We start from the raw sequence: 15,493 nt of genomic DNA, 5'->3' as shown, positions 1-15,493 counted from the left end.
ACTGAATTGCCACCAATTCAATTTGCATAACCCATTAAGCCAGACTTTGCCAATGCTGTTGAAATCATTTTAAAATATGTATCAAAATATACAATTACCAAAATTTCTCATAAACCCACTGATTCGATTTGAATTGACGGATTTGAGTTGTTTTTTAACTATACTTATTTTAAAATATTACGGAAAAGTTCTTCATTATTAGAAACAACACATTAAAAAAAGTTTTAAATCACCGTGGGCGGGCAGAGGTCATGCCCCCCTCCCTTAGATTTTTAAAAATTTAAATTTTTATATGTAAAATTTAAAAGTTTAGTTCAATTTATAAAAAAAAAGATTAAAAAATTATGTTTTTGCCCTTGAAGCTATAGTTTCACTTCCTGCAACAAAAAAATTTCTAGCTCTGCTGCTGTCTATGTCGCCAAGATGCGGGATGAGGGTGCAGGTGCCGGCGCGGCATATCTCAAAAAAAAAAAAAGGTGCGATAGTGCAGTAAAAGTATTTATTATTATTATTATCATATATTAATAATATCAAATTTGTTAAAAAAATAAACTGAAATAAACGTGGTGCGGTTTGAGTGCGAATCTAGGTTGCACCGGCGTCGCGTCGACCTGAGTGAGTCTTCTTTTCTTTCTGCCGCACCCCTGGTGACTGTGGCTGAGTGTAGTATAACTGGAGTCGATAAAGGAGTTGATAAGTAAATTGGCTGGACAGAAGCCCTTGTCTAATTCAATTTGGCTTATCCAAACCTTCCTTGGGCATCATGGACACGCTCTCTCACAGTACATCACGCTGTCCCCTGCCATTCTTTGAACTACGTAGTCCTGAGCTATACGATCTTAGAAGTTTGGATAATTCATAAGCTATATGATGTTAGAAGTACTTTATCTTCGGGAACATAATACATGTATCATTTTTTTTTTTTATACCTAACAAATAAGCACATTATGTTGGATTTTCATGTGGATCTGCTCATGATGGGGCAGGATCCAGACCCAATTTCACAGGGAATACGGTCATACTGGCAACCGCTCCTCTTACCAGAGTGTTGCAGGGTTCTTGTTATTGAACACTCGTGCAGCGAACTGAAGCCTCTGTATAAAAACATTTTTTTTTTTTTTTTGAAATTTTAAACTTCTTTCAAACTTGGAGTTGAAGGTCTCCTACGAACCAGAGCTATTAAAAAATTTTCCGGAAATTAAATTTTTTGAAAACATTTGTTAGCAAGTGCATGTTGATGGTGCTGATCCTGATGATGATGAATTTGGTGATGTTGGTAATCTCCGAAGTTCGATCCATCGATTTAGCCAACGGCAGCGATGACGATCACGAACAGATCTGAAAAGCGATGAAATCTATTCTATTTAATTGGTTTAGCGTTATATTTATTTTAATATTTCTTTCAGGACGAGCAAAACCATTTTAATGTTCTTCATTTCATAACCAGTTTGCGTTCAGTTCGTTCAACCAAGATTCAATTACTGACAGAAAATGACATGCATCTAAGAGTTCTCCTCCTCGTGAGAAAAGGTGACGACGGAGAGAAGGAATCTGCTGCTCTCCCCGCCATTCAAATTGGTACCATGACAACGCTCTTCTTATTGAACACTCTCTATCAGTTCATGCGGCGAACTGAAGCCTCTGTAGAAAACTTTTTTTGAAATTTTAAACGTCTTTCAAACTTGGAGTTGAAGGTCCCTTAGAACTATTAAAAAAATTTGCAGCAAATTTTGGATTGTTTCTCTCGACATTTGGTGGCCAGAGAATGATGGTGGTGCTGATTCCGATGATGAATTTGATGATGTTGGTAATCTCAAAGTTGAATTCAGCAATTTAGCCGCCGACGCCTGCGATGACGATTACGAACAGATCTGAAGAGCGATCAAATCTATTTTATTTTATTACTTTAACATTATATTTATATTTTATTCGGACAGGAAAACCATTTTAATGTCATTCATTTCATAACCAGTTCGTATCATGTTGCCTACAAGTTCGCCGCGCATCCGGTCTGGTTGTCGGCGTTATAATTCAACACCGTAAGCCGATATCTAAAATTTGATTACTTCTTATTCAATTCGTTCAGTCAATATTCAATTACTAATAAAAAAGCATACACAATGCAGATTCATTCATATGCATTTGCATTTGGATATTTACATTTGCTTTTACTTGAACTCACGAGTTATTGAACTTGATTCCGATAAGAAAGTTGTCCCAGCTGCAAACTTACCGACCAATTTTTTCTTTATTCAAAATAATCAGCATTAAGGATGTAAGGAAGTAAGTTTTGAACAACATTAGATGCACATCTGATGTTGAAAACACTTTCTTGATTTCAATTATTTGAATCGGATGTATTCCTTACCATATCGGATTCCATTATGAATGAAGAAAAGTCCAATACCATATTTGGATATGATTTTTAAGTTCACAGTCAAAATATGGTATGGACCCACTTTTATTCTTACATCTGAATCTGATTTTCAAGTGCACAACTGAACCTGAACTGCATTATGTTATATTATGAACAAAATTTCAGAAGATAGGGATACTGAATGTAGGATATTTATTTAAAACCGAGTCCCAATCAGAATTCAAATCTGGATCCCCAAGGACATATATTTAAAAACTGAAGCTCAATCCAATCAGATGTCATTCCTTAGATTTAAATCGGATCCAATTTCTTAATCAGATGTCAACTTTTTTTTCCCGATATTCAACTTATGTCTAGCATTGGATCAGACATCTGATCCGAGTCATGATCCATTGACATAATCTCAATGAGAGTAAGTATGACTACACAGTCACAACCAAGAAAATGCAAGATTCTTTTTAAGACGCTAGGGATGGGTTAAATACCTGATTAATTAGCGAAACCAGATCTAATCTGCTGCTTGGTAGGATTGGCGAATGCAAAAATATTTGGCTAGGGTTTGATCACTGAAGCAATTAGCTCCAATTAGCATCTTATTTTATTCAAGCTGGCAATGGATAGCCTGAATCCATATGTATTTTTGGCTTGGGGTTCAATGGATGAACATATCAACCCTTTGCTCGGCTCGCTTCGATTTGTCGAAAATTATCTTACAACATTTGAGTTTCTTCACAATTGAGTGTTTAGTTAAGCACTTCTATAGACATAATTGTAGTTTTGTTTTTCCATAAAATCATCTTCCGCTTTCTCTCTTTCATATATATATATATATATATATATATGTGTGTGTATATATATATATATATATATATATATATATATATATATATATATATATATATATATATATATATATATATATATATATATAGAGAGAGAGAGAGAGAGAGAGAGGTAAATTGAATAGTGACTCTGACTATCTAGAATCATTCATCGCACTCATAAGGACCATTTCATCTACTGTGGACGGATGAGAGAAAAATGTATGAACTGACTTGATGATGAAAATGACTATCACCTTTTTCTCATTATTTTTCTTTGAACCATCCATCCTAATGAATTAGACGGCCTCATGAGTGAAGGAAAGTTAGTAGAAACTAAACCGCTTAGGTAATTGGCAAAAAACCAAACCCATTAAAATTAACTATTAAAACATTTCTTTTTTGCAATCTAACCTTATATATATGATCTTAAGAGTATTTTGGTAATAAACATGTATTAAGTTAGTCATTTTTTACTATAATAATATTTTTTAATAATTAAAAAATGAACGGCTCCAAAATTTCGATAGTAAAAATGTCATTTTTTTACAAAAATAATCTGTACAGAAACATAATCACATTAAAAGGTTCACACTTTGTTTAAAATAAACTTAAGACAAATTTAAGAGGTCTAGTTTTTATCCCTTACCCAAGTGGTCTAGTATTTATCAATCTTATATATATATATATATATTATGTGTGTGTATGTATGTATGTGGTCTGTATCTATAGACACTCAACCTGACCCGAAAAACATTTAATTGGAATAAATTGTTTACAAAGTTATACACCTCATTCCGTGATTTTGCGGCCATAGAGATATGAATTTTTGAGCTAAAGATACTGTCAACTCAACACGACCGCACTGATGTATTTAGGATGCAGTCTTCACCATGTTCTGAACCTCATAATATTTATAAGCTAAAAAATGTCAATGTGTTACGGATATATTATATCCTTGTCTATGCTTTTGGAGTTGAATCTTACATATCACTAAATGAGTTGTAGTCCACAAGCTGAAATTTTACATGATACATCAACTAAAAGATGGCAGACAAACTACATGAAATGGATATATAATATGCGGATTGTCGATTGGTCTGAAAAATCTGCAAGAAAGTCAAACTTGTTTTTTTTTTTTTTTTTTTTATCATCAAGTCGTTGCTTTGGATACATTCTCTACTAAATCGATTATAAGATTATAGAAAGTTAGACTAATTACGTGAAAAATCATGTTAAGACTACATAAACAAGGTTTATCGTTCTTTAACTCTATCTTTAAGATACATGTAAATCTGAAGAGATGAATAACAATGAATTCTCATTTTGTATATCATATTTTATAATACGCCAAGCCAATAATGTCTGAATTTTAAACGTCATAGTATCCAATTTATATAATGAAAAATCATATTTTTTTTTATCCCTACATTTATAGACATGAAAAACCTACCTACTTGATTAGATTTATATTTTGAAATTCACATGGTCAAGTTAACTTTTGTAAACCTAGCCATTTGGACGTTTGTGTCCATGTTTAATAATATGGAAACGTTATAAAGAAACAATTTTCTTGATGTTTAGATCGGACTTTGTAAGCTATTAATAGAACATCATATTTTTTTGATTAGCTCAAAGTTCTTCGAAGACCAAGATTTGCATCCATATATATGATTTGTTTCGTGAGATCCACCTTCGAAAAATGAGTATCATTAAAGTAGTTTTCAACTACGAGGGTAGAGAAAACTTCTCTTTCTATAGACAAGGTTATAAGAGTTCTTATTGTATTTATCCTATTAGCTGCTATTACCTTAGCACACTCTAGCGAAAAAATAATGTCTTGAAGGTGTAAAAGATCGAGAGCAATACGCAAAACCATATTAAAGGACTACACTTAGAACATAAAGAGAAACCATATCTGATTGTTTGATTAGATGACTTAAGAACCTGTCATACAAAGAGTAGTTTTATCAATTTTAAAAAGTTAAAATGTCATTCGCTTTTCATAAAGTTACTTTTTGACATGTATACATATATAAAGAGAGAGAGAGAGAGTTGAATGTTGAGAGTTGAGACATAGAAGGATTCTTTTATGTTCATGATAGAGCAAGTATAAACAAACCTGTATAAAAAAAAAAAAAAAGAAGAAAAATGTGGCTGCCCTGGTTGGGTGGTTGAAGATGCAACATCATGAACAATAAGTTAACAAAAGGAGACTTTTTTGGTGAATTATTTGTTGGATTGATGAAGTAAATGGGGGCCCTACATGTCTCTGATAGACTTATCCCCATGATGTCACGATCATCGCAAAATAATGAGGCTGCCTTATCATTCGTCATATAAAATATGGTTTTCATAGTATTATTTTACTATTCATTTGATGACAAAACAGCCCAAGCTCAATAATGCACCTCTTGGTCCCACACTATCTAATCAAACCATTAATTATAAGGCTTCAACTTGGAATTCATTGCACCAACTTGGTTCTTCCTTGCTTCCGATTTTTCTTTTTTTCTTAACTTTATTGGGATTTTCCTTGGTTTGAAAACTTTTGAATAAACATTAAATAACATCTTGGTAATTGAGTCCGCAATAAAGTGGGAAGTTAAAGCTGCCCATTTACTTCTAGAGAGAGAAGGTCAAATATAATTTTGAGATCACTGAGCCAACTTTTCGGTTTTATGCCAAGTAAAGAAATGTTAAGAATATTCAATCGCCAAATTGGTGCTTGAGAGAATCGAGAGAATATGAACTCAAATTGAGTCAATGGAAACTAAGGTTAAATAAATGCAAAGGCTAAAGTTATTTAGCTCTCAAAGGCCTTTCGCCTTCTCAAGAGTTGATTAATCTCATGTGAGATCTTCAAGTTCTTGATCAGCTTGATAGTTACATGGAATTCCATGGAGAGATTGAGCATTTATGTCTTGGAATTTAACATATTGCTCAATCTTTGCTATCAAATTTAAGAAAATCTAATTTAACGCCAGCAAGATGAGGCAAACCTTTTCTTTCAACTTCTAATCACAACAACAAGAATAGAGCAATGAATTTACTGGCACTTTTCGAGCGCAAAAGTTATGGGTTCGCCTGGCACGAACCTTGTCTATTTGTGGAACACTGTATTACAATATTTTCTATTTGTGGAACACTGTATTACAATATTTCATGAACCTGCTCTAATATTTGGGACAGATACATAAAACAATAACATGCTATTACTATTGTCAAATGGCTTATTAGGCTTTTTATTTAATTATATAGTCATGGTATATATTTTATCGATTAATCAAGGTTGACCTACTAGCACGACCTATCTTCTATCCAAACTGGTCGTGTTTTTATGAATCGGCCCATTCGAATCGAATTGGTGGCAAAACAATTTGATTCATCGGCCTATAAAAAGGTACATAACAATATCTTTTGTTGATTCATAACTGATTGAGTTGATTCGCCCGGCTCTCGCGGCCGATACCGAAACAGTGCTTTACACCTAGATGTCCAGTCGACTAGATCGATTTGATTTTTTGAATAATGGTAGAATGATTCAACTAATCTTCACCAATAAAGTTCCATGTTGATCGATTATCTTTCATTAATGCAGAATCTTACCCTCTTCTTCATTGATTTTTATGTTAACGTAGCTTCCATCCTTTATCATGGATATTGGGTCTAGAGCAGCTCAGCCACAAAATTATACCAGGTGTTGGAGGATTGAAAATAACAAGTGGGGTCACTAATGTATGTTTCGATGCATAAAGTATTTCGTTTACTTTGACAAATTTTGTTGTTGCGACAGTTGAGAATGAAACCATTTCAATTTGCATCGTCTCCATAATGGCAAATTATTTTGCGTTCTTCTCTTAATCGAATCAAATATTGCTTAAGTATGTAAGCAGTTACGACTTCGAGGGGAGTCGAATAGGTCAATGAACACCGTAACTAAACTATTTAGTTTTATGTCATATTCTCGATGGAAGCTTATGGAAGGCAGCAATAGAATAAGGTAAGGGCCAAAAACATTGCAGTCAATCATTTTTTTGCCTAGATGAAGGACAAATATTGTGCTAAGAGATGATAGATTTCAATTCACATCAAAATTGGAATCGAACCTTTCTCTTTAGATCAAGTAGGAAGGTTACTAGCTGTTTGGATTAATAATATTTAATAAATATATGAAATTTATTTTGTGACATAGGCAGTGTTAAAGTTGAAGACAATCAATAATTCAATCAAATTTGTCAAGAACAATAATTCAATCAATATTGCCATTATCATACTTGTGTTAACCCGTATCAGACAGTACACATAGCCAACAACATCTAACTCAATAGCAAAGGTGAGATTTCTTGGCAAAAACTGATGCAAAGTTCGCCTATCCTCAGCCTAAGCATCTAGGAAGATGCTCTACTACTTTTATTTGGTGTTCGGTAAAAAAAAAAAAAATGTTTTCTTAGAATATATAATTATAGGACACATAATTTAAAAAAAACCATGCTTATGTTCCAAGAAACATCGTATATATTAAATATTATTTTAAAATTTAACAATCAGTTGTCAAATATAATCACACGACAACACGTCATAAGAAGTTGCCTTCTAAGAGGCCATTTGACATTATGAGCACCATGTAAGTGTTTCATGAATCTGCGTTAAAACTAGAGCAGATTCATAAAACTCTTGAACAAGTGTTTTACAAATATGTCTTTACTTTGGAGTAGATTCATAAAACACTCACATGGTATTTCCAATACCAAATGTTCCCTAAGAATGCAATATTTCTCTTATCAAACACTGAGGGCATTACATCTTGAGTAGAATAGATAGAAAAGTGAGTTTCTTGATTATCGTCCTACCAATCTCATGAAACTGCCATAGAATGCTGCACTATGTGAGTGTGATATTTTTCTCCTCGCATCAAACACCTCTTACTTATAAGCCCTTCGATAACAGTAATGAGTTATTAATATTCTATGAACATATCCTTAAGATTGAGGTAAATTCATGGAACATCAACAACAAAGTGCTTTATGAATCTGCATTGACAAAAAATTTTGGATGCACAGCAAAAATGGATCGAAAACTTAGGAGATCCCAACATAGACCCACTGCCAATTTTAGGTTTTACTGAGTATAGGGAATAAAATAAAGAAGGAAAGTATGAGCATCTATTCCAACTACAATAAACATTGAGAATCACAACATGGTGATGGGCCTTGTGCTTTCATCCTCATCCTTTTGATGACTTTTTGTGACATTGGGCTTCCATTTTCTATAGTGAAGATCCACACATACTCCACATATAGAATCATCTCATCATTTCTTGATTTTAATCTGGACCCACATTCCACATGCAAACTTTCTTGTCACTGTAGAAGATGTAAAGAAATCCAATTCAGCATCCAAACAAGGGTTAGTGGCATGGACAAGCTTAGTGGCCATGATGGTACCATCTTGCCTGCACAAGATCCTAGAAATTCAAGAACTGGGAAAATCAAGATTCCCACAGGTGAAGATATGTGTTTGGTACCAGAGAAATTGTTTGCATTTGCATCTGCCAAAGGCTATCACCATGGTTGTGGAGAAGGTACAAGTTCAAGAACTTGGTTGTTCATGACCAAGTATGTGTTTTTACAGTACTTCGCCGGATCTAGGGCTTTGAACTACTCAAATCGGCAGTGGGCCAGCATAAAGCATGGAAAAAACTAGTGGTACTTGCGCGGGTGCTAAGATCCAAGCGAAAAGCTCCAAGCTATGAATCATCGTTACTTTGGCATTCTGGTTGCATGTGGGTCCAAGATTCAACTATTCATATCCGCAAGAAAGCTGATCCTTTATAAGATTAGCAAGAATCATCGTTATTTTTGCAACTTATTCTTGGGGGACTTCTTGTCCCCAAATTTTGTTATATATTTTCATTTTATGGGCTCATATATATATATATATATATATATATATATATATATATATATATATATATATATATATATATATAGACAACTCTTTATTAGAGACGTCCAAATGACTGTTTCTTCTGTTATTCGTGCTCAAAGTACCGATGAATGAAAGAGGTAGAGATAGTTATCCCAGTAATTGTTTGAAATGGATTGTCAGTATAACACAATAGACTATTCAACTTTTCACTTGTTCAATTAAATGTTCAGTATTGACCACTAACATTTAATGAAGAGGACGATAAACTTATTTGTTCGAATTATTAATGAGATGTTGGTATTATTTAGATTTTCATAAGAGAGAGAGAGAGAGAGAGAGAGAGAGCTTGCATTAAATGAAAATAAAAATCTTCATGAAAGAAGACTTCATTTCATTGCAAATGATCCAAATCTGCCACCAAAAGACACATAACCATGTATGCCAAAGGAATCACCAACGCTTAGACTTGCGAAGGGCCAAAGGTAAGATGAATATTAACTAAAAAGTTAAATATATCCTGTTAAGATTGTGAGAAGTACGAATATTAGATACATCTTCAATTCAGCATTGCAAGCTATGAAAGTCATATATATGGGTAAATAATCACTTTCATAATTTACTTTTGGTTAATTTTAGAAGTAACCCATCCTTGACATGGAGTGTCGGTTTTCCCTTCTTGCAAAGTCATACTTGTCACGACTTTTATTAGCATTGTATATTCATTTGGCTGTCAATTTTAAGGTAGTTGGTCCATGGCAAATGCTCATCTAGGGTTAGATCAGCCTGAATCTTACGACATGTTAATTATACGGAAGAAAATGAAGCATCACATTCAAAGAAGCAAGAAAATCACGCATTAAAATGTTAATTGAACACGATAACACGACATGTGGCGCTTTCACATTCGCTACGTGTAGCCTAAGGAAGGTGCTTGTTTTGAATTTGAGCGCGTTTGCATCGCAAGATTCATTTGATTTGAAGAGTTCAAAGCCCTTGAAATTAGGTTCATTTGCAAATGTTATAATTAATCGATCTTAATTATGGCCAAAACCATATTTTACCAAATTTGGTTAAAATAGTTTCGTGTTTGGTTTGGTGAGTAGATACATCTGGGACCTATTTCGCAAAGTTAAGAGGGCGTTTGGTAAGAGGAACATTGTTTTCTTAAGACACATGTTCCCACAGCAAATGCTACAAGAACACCGTGATCTTGTTCCGAGAAACATGAGGTAATCACAGATATTGTTCGGATTGCTAGACATGTTAAAACAAGAACATAATGCTCTTAGAACATGTATTTTACAAACATATGCATCGGAGCAAACCTGCTTATTGGACATCAACTACATATGATTGGGAATAGTTGGTCGGTTTACATCACGATTGCCATATGATATAATAAATCTAACACTTGCAGATGAATCCATCGACTGGATCATTATGAACAACTTATTATAATTGTGTTGCCATCTTTATAATTATATGTCCATAACATCTACAAGATTATTTTTTAATGTGCCGTTGCAAATAAATAACTCTTCCTTTCTTTTCCTGCAAGCATTTATGTTGTTTGTGGGTTTTTCATCCTTGTAAGATAAGGAATGATGTCTCAGTTGTCCATAGTTTTATTGTGAGTGTAGAAAAAACCAAAACAGTGCGTACTTTAGTTCGTCATGTTGCAGAGCATATAAAAAGACCTGCACTGGTTCTTATCAGATGCATCAAGAGGACTTGGGAAGTCTTTAAAAATGCAGCCCACAACCATAGCCACCAGGAATATTTATTTAATGTATTTATTACACCTATAATAAAATTAAACAGTATAAGAAAGTACCTTATGTTACTTTTTGCTAGAAAAATGTTTTTTTTGGTATTATTTTGGAAATGTAAGAAACCATGTTTATCATTTTGACAAAAGCAATGTTTAGGTAAAAAATGAAGAGAAAGGTAAAAGTGCCGTTGAAAGAAGAGGAGGAGGAAGAAGAAAAAAGAGAACCGTTGAAAAAAATAAAGGCAGATAACTCCTGGCCTATAAAGCCAAAGGGAGGGCCCTCCGATTCCATGATGGTGATGCGTCCTAGAATCGGCACCACCGTCTGCTTTATAAGTCTTCCATTTCCTCAGATTTCTTCCCTCTCCTCACTTGGGTGTTCATTTTCCTCCCGTAATTGGAAATACGATTCCACCAAAAAGATGAGATAGTTATTTCAGAGCCTGTAGAGATGGTGGTAATCGAACGCTAAGCTCCCTTCTTCATCGATTCTTTGTCTAAGCCGCGACCGTGATGGAAGGGAAGAAAACGCCGACTGGAGAAGTGGAAGGGATCCAGTTTCGGTGCCGAAGGTTGATTCGCTGGACTGCCCCCACGAGCCGTCCTCCTGGTGCAGAGATCATGCTTTGTAGCGCTTAAGGGACGGCAGAGGGTGAAGGGCAAGGAAGGGGAAGAAAGAAGGAAGTGGATGATGGTCGGGGAGGAGATGCAGATGATGGGTTCTTTTCACGCGGCAGGAGATGTCGGAAGGAAGCGGTTCTCCGGGGTTTTTGGTGGGTTTGGGCATGGTGGTGGTCAGTTTAATGTCGGCGCGCTGATGTCGTCGTCGTCATCTTCCTCCCTGGTGCTGGACAGCGAGAAAGGGGAGCTGGTGAAGGCGAGCGACCTGATGAGGAAGGAGATGGCGGAGGCGAAGGCCACGATGGCATTGAAGAGTCACAGCGAAGCGGAAAGGAGGCGGAGGGAGAGGATCAACCGTCACCTGACCACGTTGAGGGGACTTGTGCCCTGCACCACCAAGGTGAATCTATGTGTGTGTGTGTGACAGTGTGTGTGTGCACATGTAGGCCAGAAATAATAAGGCTTTGAGTATGGCGTGATCATTACTGGAAGTGGTCTATAATTATTAATTCTCTCCCTCTCTCTCTCTTTGCGGAGGGAGAGGATCAACCGTCACCTGACCACGTTGAGGGGACTTGTGCCCTGCACCACCAAGGTGAATCTATGTGTGTGTGTGTGACAGTGTGTGTGTGCACATGTAGGCCAGAAATAATAAGGCTTTGAGTATGGCGTGATCATTACTGGAAGTGGTCTATAATTCTTAATTCTCTCCCTCTCTCTCTCTTTCTTGTTCTGTCTTTTTTTTCTTTCCCTTTTCCTGGTTTCCGGTAACAAATGCATAGTATGAACTATGAACAATTAAAATGGGAGAATAAGCAGAAAAACTGGTTAACATCAACGAGATAGGTTTTTTCTTGATCCTCTATCTGCTTCATAAGGTTTGTATCTTATTAACTCACTCAGTTGAATATCAACTGTGATCATGTATTTATGTTATGTGTGTATTAGTCAGGTAAGGATCTGCTTAGTTGATTTCTTTCTTCTTTTTCTGCTCTCTGTGCCTGGTTCTTGCTTTATTAGATTAGAGTCGGTATATTACTTATGTTTCTCCTGTATGGTTTTTGTGCTTAATCTGTGCCCGAATATCTTATCAAAGGATCCATGGCCCACATGCATCTAGGAGTGGGGTCCATGCCAGATCCGATCATTCAGAAAAGTGTCTGACATCCTTAAAGCCATGGTAAACCATGCACTTCTGGGGGTGGGGGGCGGGGGGGGTGGGAGAGAAGGAGATTTTTTGGATGTAGTTTCTGAACCTTCGATCTGTAATATTCCTAGGGAGGTATGATCTAAGATGGTGAAGCCATATATAAGAATCGTAAAATGCCTTGCTGTTGTGGGTCCTGGTGTATCATTCAAAATCCAAATGTTATTCCTTTTTTCTCCTGGGGCTCTTTGATAAGCATAATTAATAATTGTTTTGATAAGCTTAGATCTGATCTAACTACATAACCCTCAGGTTTGAGGTCAGACCTTCCACAAAGATCAGTTCTTTGATCTGAGCATCAGCCAGTATGAAGTAGAAAATTGAGGATCTGAAAGTCAACCAAGATAGGAACTAACATCCTTTGTTGATAGAGCCTGGATTTTGTGTGGGAACCTCCTTCTGCATCAGCAGATCCGTCTAGAATCTCAGTTCTAAGATCAGATGCTTTCACTTGCATCGTTATTCTTTTCTATGAAGTTGCAAATTCCTTTATTTTGTGTTTTGATCGTCATTTTTTGTCCTAGGATGGCATCGATTTCTTTTGGTAGATTCCATCATCATTGCTGTGTGGTTCCTATCCTGTTAAAAGTATTTGATGTGGAATAATGGAAGCCTTCGAATTACTTCATTGACTTTCATTTTTCTTGCTGTTTTGTGTTGACTTTCTCCCTTCTTAACCTTTCATCTGGTACAAGTGGAGAAACACCTATTTTATTTACCTTTTGTTGATAGAAAACAGACCAACGAAGAATAGCTTCCTTCTATTTTTGTTTACCTTTTAATAAATAAAGTATCGTGATTTTCTGTGCCACATCCTGTCATCATCTTCTTTCTAAATGATATTTAGTCTCTCTCTATCATTTTTGAGAGTCATTTTCACTTGTCCTGCAATCTTTTCCTTCCATGTCTGTTTTTCTCCTGAGGGAAAGTAATAAATATAACTGAAAGTTTATTCTCGGATGCAGATGGACAAGGCTTCGCTGCTTGCGGAAGTAATAACCAATGTAAAGGAATTAAAGAGAAATGCTGAGGTACTCACCAAAGGTTGTGTTGTTCCAACAGATTATGATGAAGTGCAAGTGGAATATGATGCTGACAAATATGATGCTGACAAAGGCACTTCTTATATAAGAGCATCACTATGTTGTGATGATCGGCCAGAGCTTTGGACTGAATTAAAGCAAATGCTGCAAAATCTTCAATTGAAGACAGTTAGTGCAGAGACTTCTACTTTGGGAGGAAGGGTAAAAAATGTATTCATCTTCACACCAGGAGAACATGTCGATGAGGCGAAGCAACGGTCTGCTGCAAGATCAGTCCAACAAGCCCTGAAGTCTGTTTTGGAAAGAGTTTCTTCTACAGATTTCTCACCGAGGAGCACAGTTTCGAGCAAAAGGCACAGGAGTTCACCATTCGAATCTTCGAGCTCCTCATCATAAACCTGTATACATTTATGAATCTGCTCAAGAAGGGGAATTACTGGGTCCTTGTTAACTCTCTTTGGAACTGAAACTTCATATTCCACACACCTAGATTGGTGGTTGTCCATTTAATGCAAATCATGACCGGTTTCTGTTCAGGTTATGAAGCATTGAAGATGTCTCATGCATGGAACAAATCTGGTACTTACCACAGTGGTATCACATAAAGTCGGTCGCTAAAGATCAGAAAGAACTATTATGCATAGTTCTTATCTGGTTTGTTGTAACTTGTTATGGTAATCTCTATTTGTATTAACTGTGGTATCACTTAAATGGATGTCTACCATCTGTAATGCTGGAGAAACTGTTACTTCTTCTTGAAGAGTAAGCTGGTCTGAAGAAAATGTTTACTTGCTAAGATGTTCTCCCACTTCCCGTTGCTATTGTAAGCTAATTTCTTCCTGTTATCTGCAGTTGATGGATGTTCTAAGATTTTCTGCCTCCTGTCTGTGTAGTTCCAGATGTATAGCTTTGGCCATGACAGGAAACAGGGCTGAGCACTGGGCCAAGCCAGGCCTTGTCCATTGTCCAATCTGTGAAGACCCGAAGGGGTCGTTTGTCATCTGAGACAATTTGTGAGTGTTTTATGAACTTGCACTAAAGATTGGGGTCGATTCATGGAATAATAGTTATACTACTACCAAACAACCCTGAAAGGCATTTTATGGGTCTCAACCTTGCAATAGATGGCACAAGAGAATGAGCCTTTTTTATATCGTTGCATTTATAGTCCCCAGCAAGCTTTTAGGAAGGTAGAGAATCACAGAGAATGTAAATAAAATGCTTACAAGATAGCGTTGCATTTAAAGTGTTTATTTTGATATTGATACTTTCTATTTTCTCCTTTTTTCTAAAAAGTTCATACATTGAATCTGGATTTTGATCCAGACTGAACTAATCCGAAGTTTTAAATTAACATGTACTTGTTTTCCTAGTCCATTATTATCTGATACTAAATTTGGCCTTGGATGCCATGATACTAAAGTTTACGCGATGTTCAGATTTGGGATTTTGATTAACCAATTATTGGATGTGTATCTAGACTTTATTAAACTAAATTTTCGAGTTCATTAAATCCTATAAAATCTTCTTCCTTTTATTTTGGAAGATAAGCAAGTAAGCAACTGAAATGAACTTTTTCTACTTCCAAAGCGACTTCAATAAGGATGAAGTAACTATGATGATTTTCTCAATGCAAGCACATTCCTAATTAAGGATTTCTATGTTATCTTTGCAGATGTACAAGTAAAACTTTATAAGGATGAAAAAAATGAACCATCTAAA

At 35.6% G+C, this 15,493-nt stretch overlaps 1 protein-coding gene across 1 annotated transcript; it reads left to right on the top strand.

The window, feature by feature from the left end:
- The first annotated feature begins 11,208 nt into the window (after window positions 1-11,208).
- On the top strand, window positions 11,209-14,567 carry LOC116245146 (transcription factor bHLH30-like). The gene is made up of 2 exons (XM_031616829.2): window positions 11,209-11,921; window positions 13,694-14,567. The coding sequence occupies exons 1-2, from the start codon at window positions 11,589-11,591 to the stop codon at window positions 14,165-14,167; spliced, it is 807 nt and encodes a 268-aa protein (XP_031472689.1). The 5' UTR covers window positions 11,209-11,588; the 3' UTR covers window positions 14,168-14,567.
- The last annotated feature ends 926 nt before the right edge of the window (window positions 14,568-15,493 follow it).

Source organism: Nymphaea colorata, chromosome 1 (assembly GCF_008831285.2).
Source record: "Nymphaea colorata isolate Beijing-Zhang1983 chromosome 1, ASM883128v2, whole genome shotgun sequence".
Taxonomy (NCBI): Eukaryota; Viridiplantae; Streptophyta; class Magnoliopsida; order Nymphaeales; family Nymphaeaceae; genus Nymphaea; species Nymphaea colorata.
This window is presented reverse-complemented; position numbering and strand designations above follow the sequence as displayed.

What these genes read in the sequence shown, in the direction of transcription:
- LOC116245146 (XM_031616829.2), top strand. Translation starts at nt 11,589, where the DNA reads ATGATGGTCGGGGAGGAGATGCAGATGATGGGTTCTTTTCACGCGGCA. An exon ending in TTGTGCCCTGCACCACCAAG is followed by an intron (nt 11,922 to 13,693) that starts GTGAATCTATGT and finishes TCTCGGATGCAG; the next exon opens with ATGGACAAGGCTTCGCTGCT.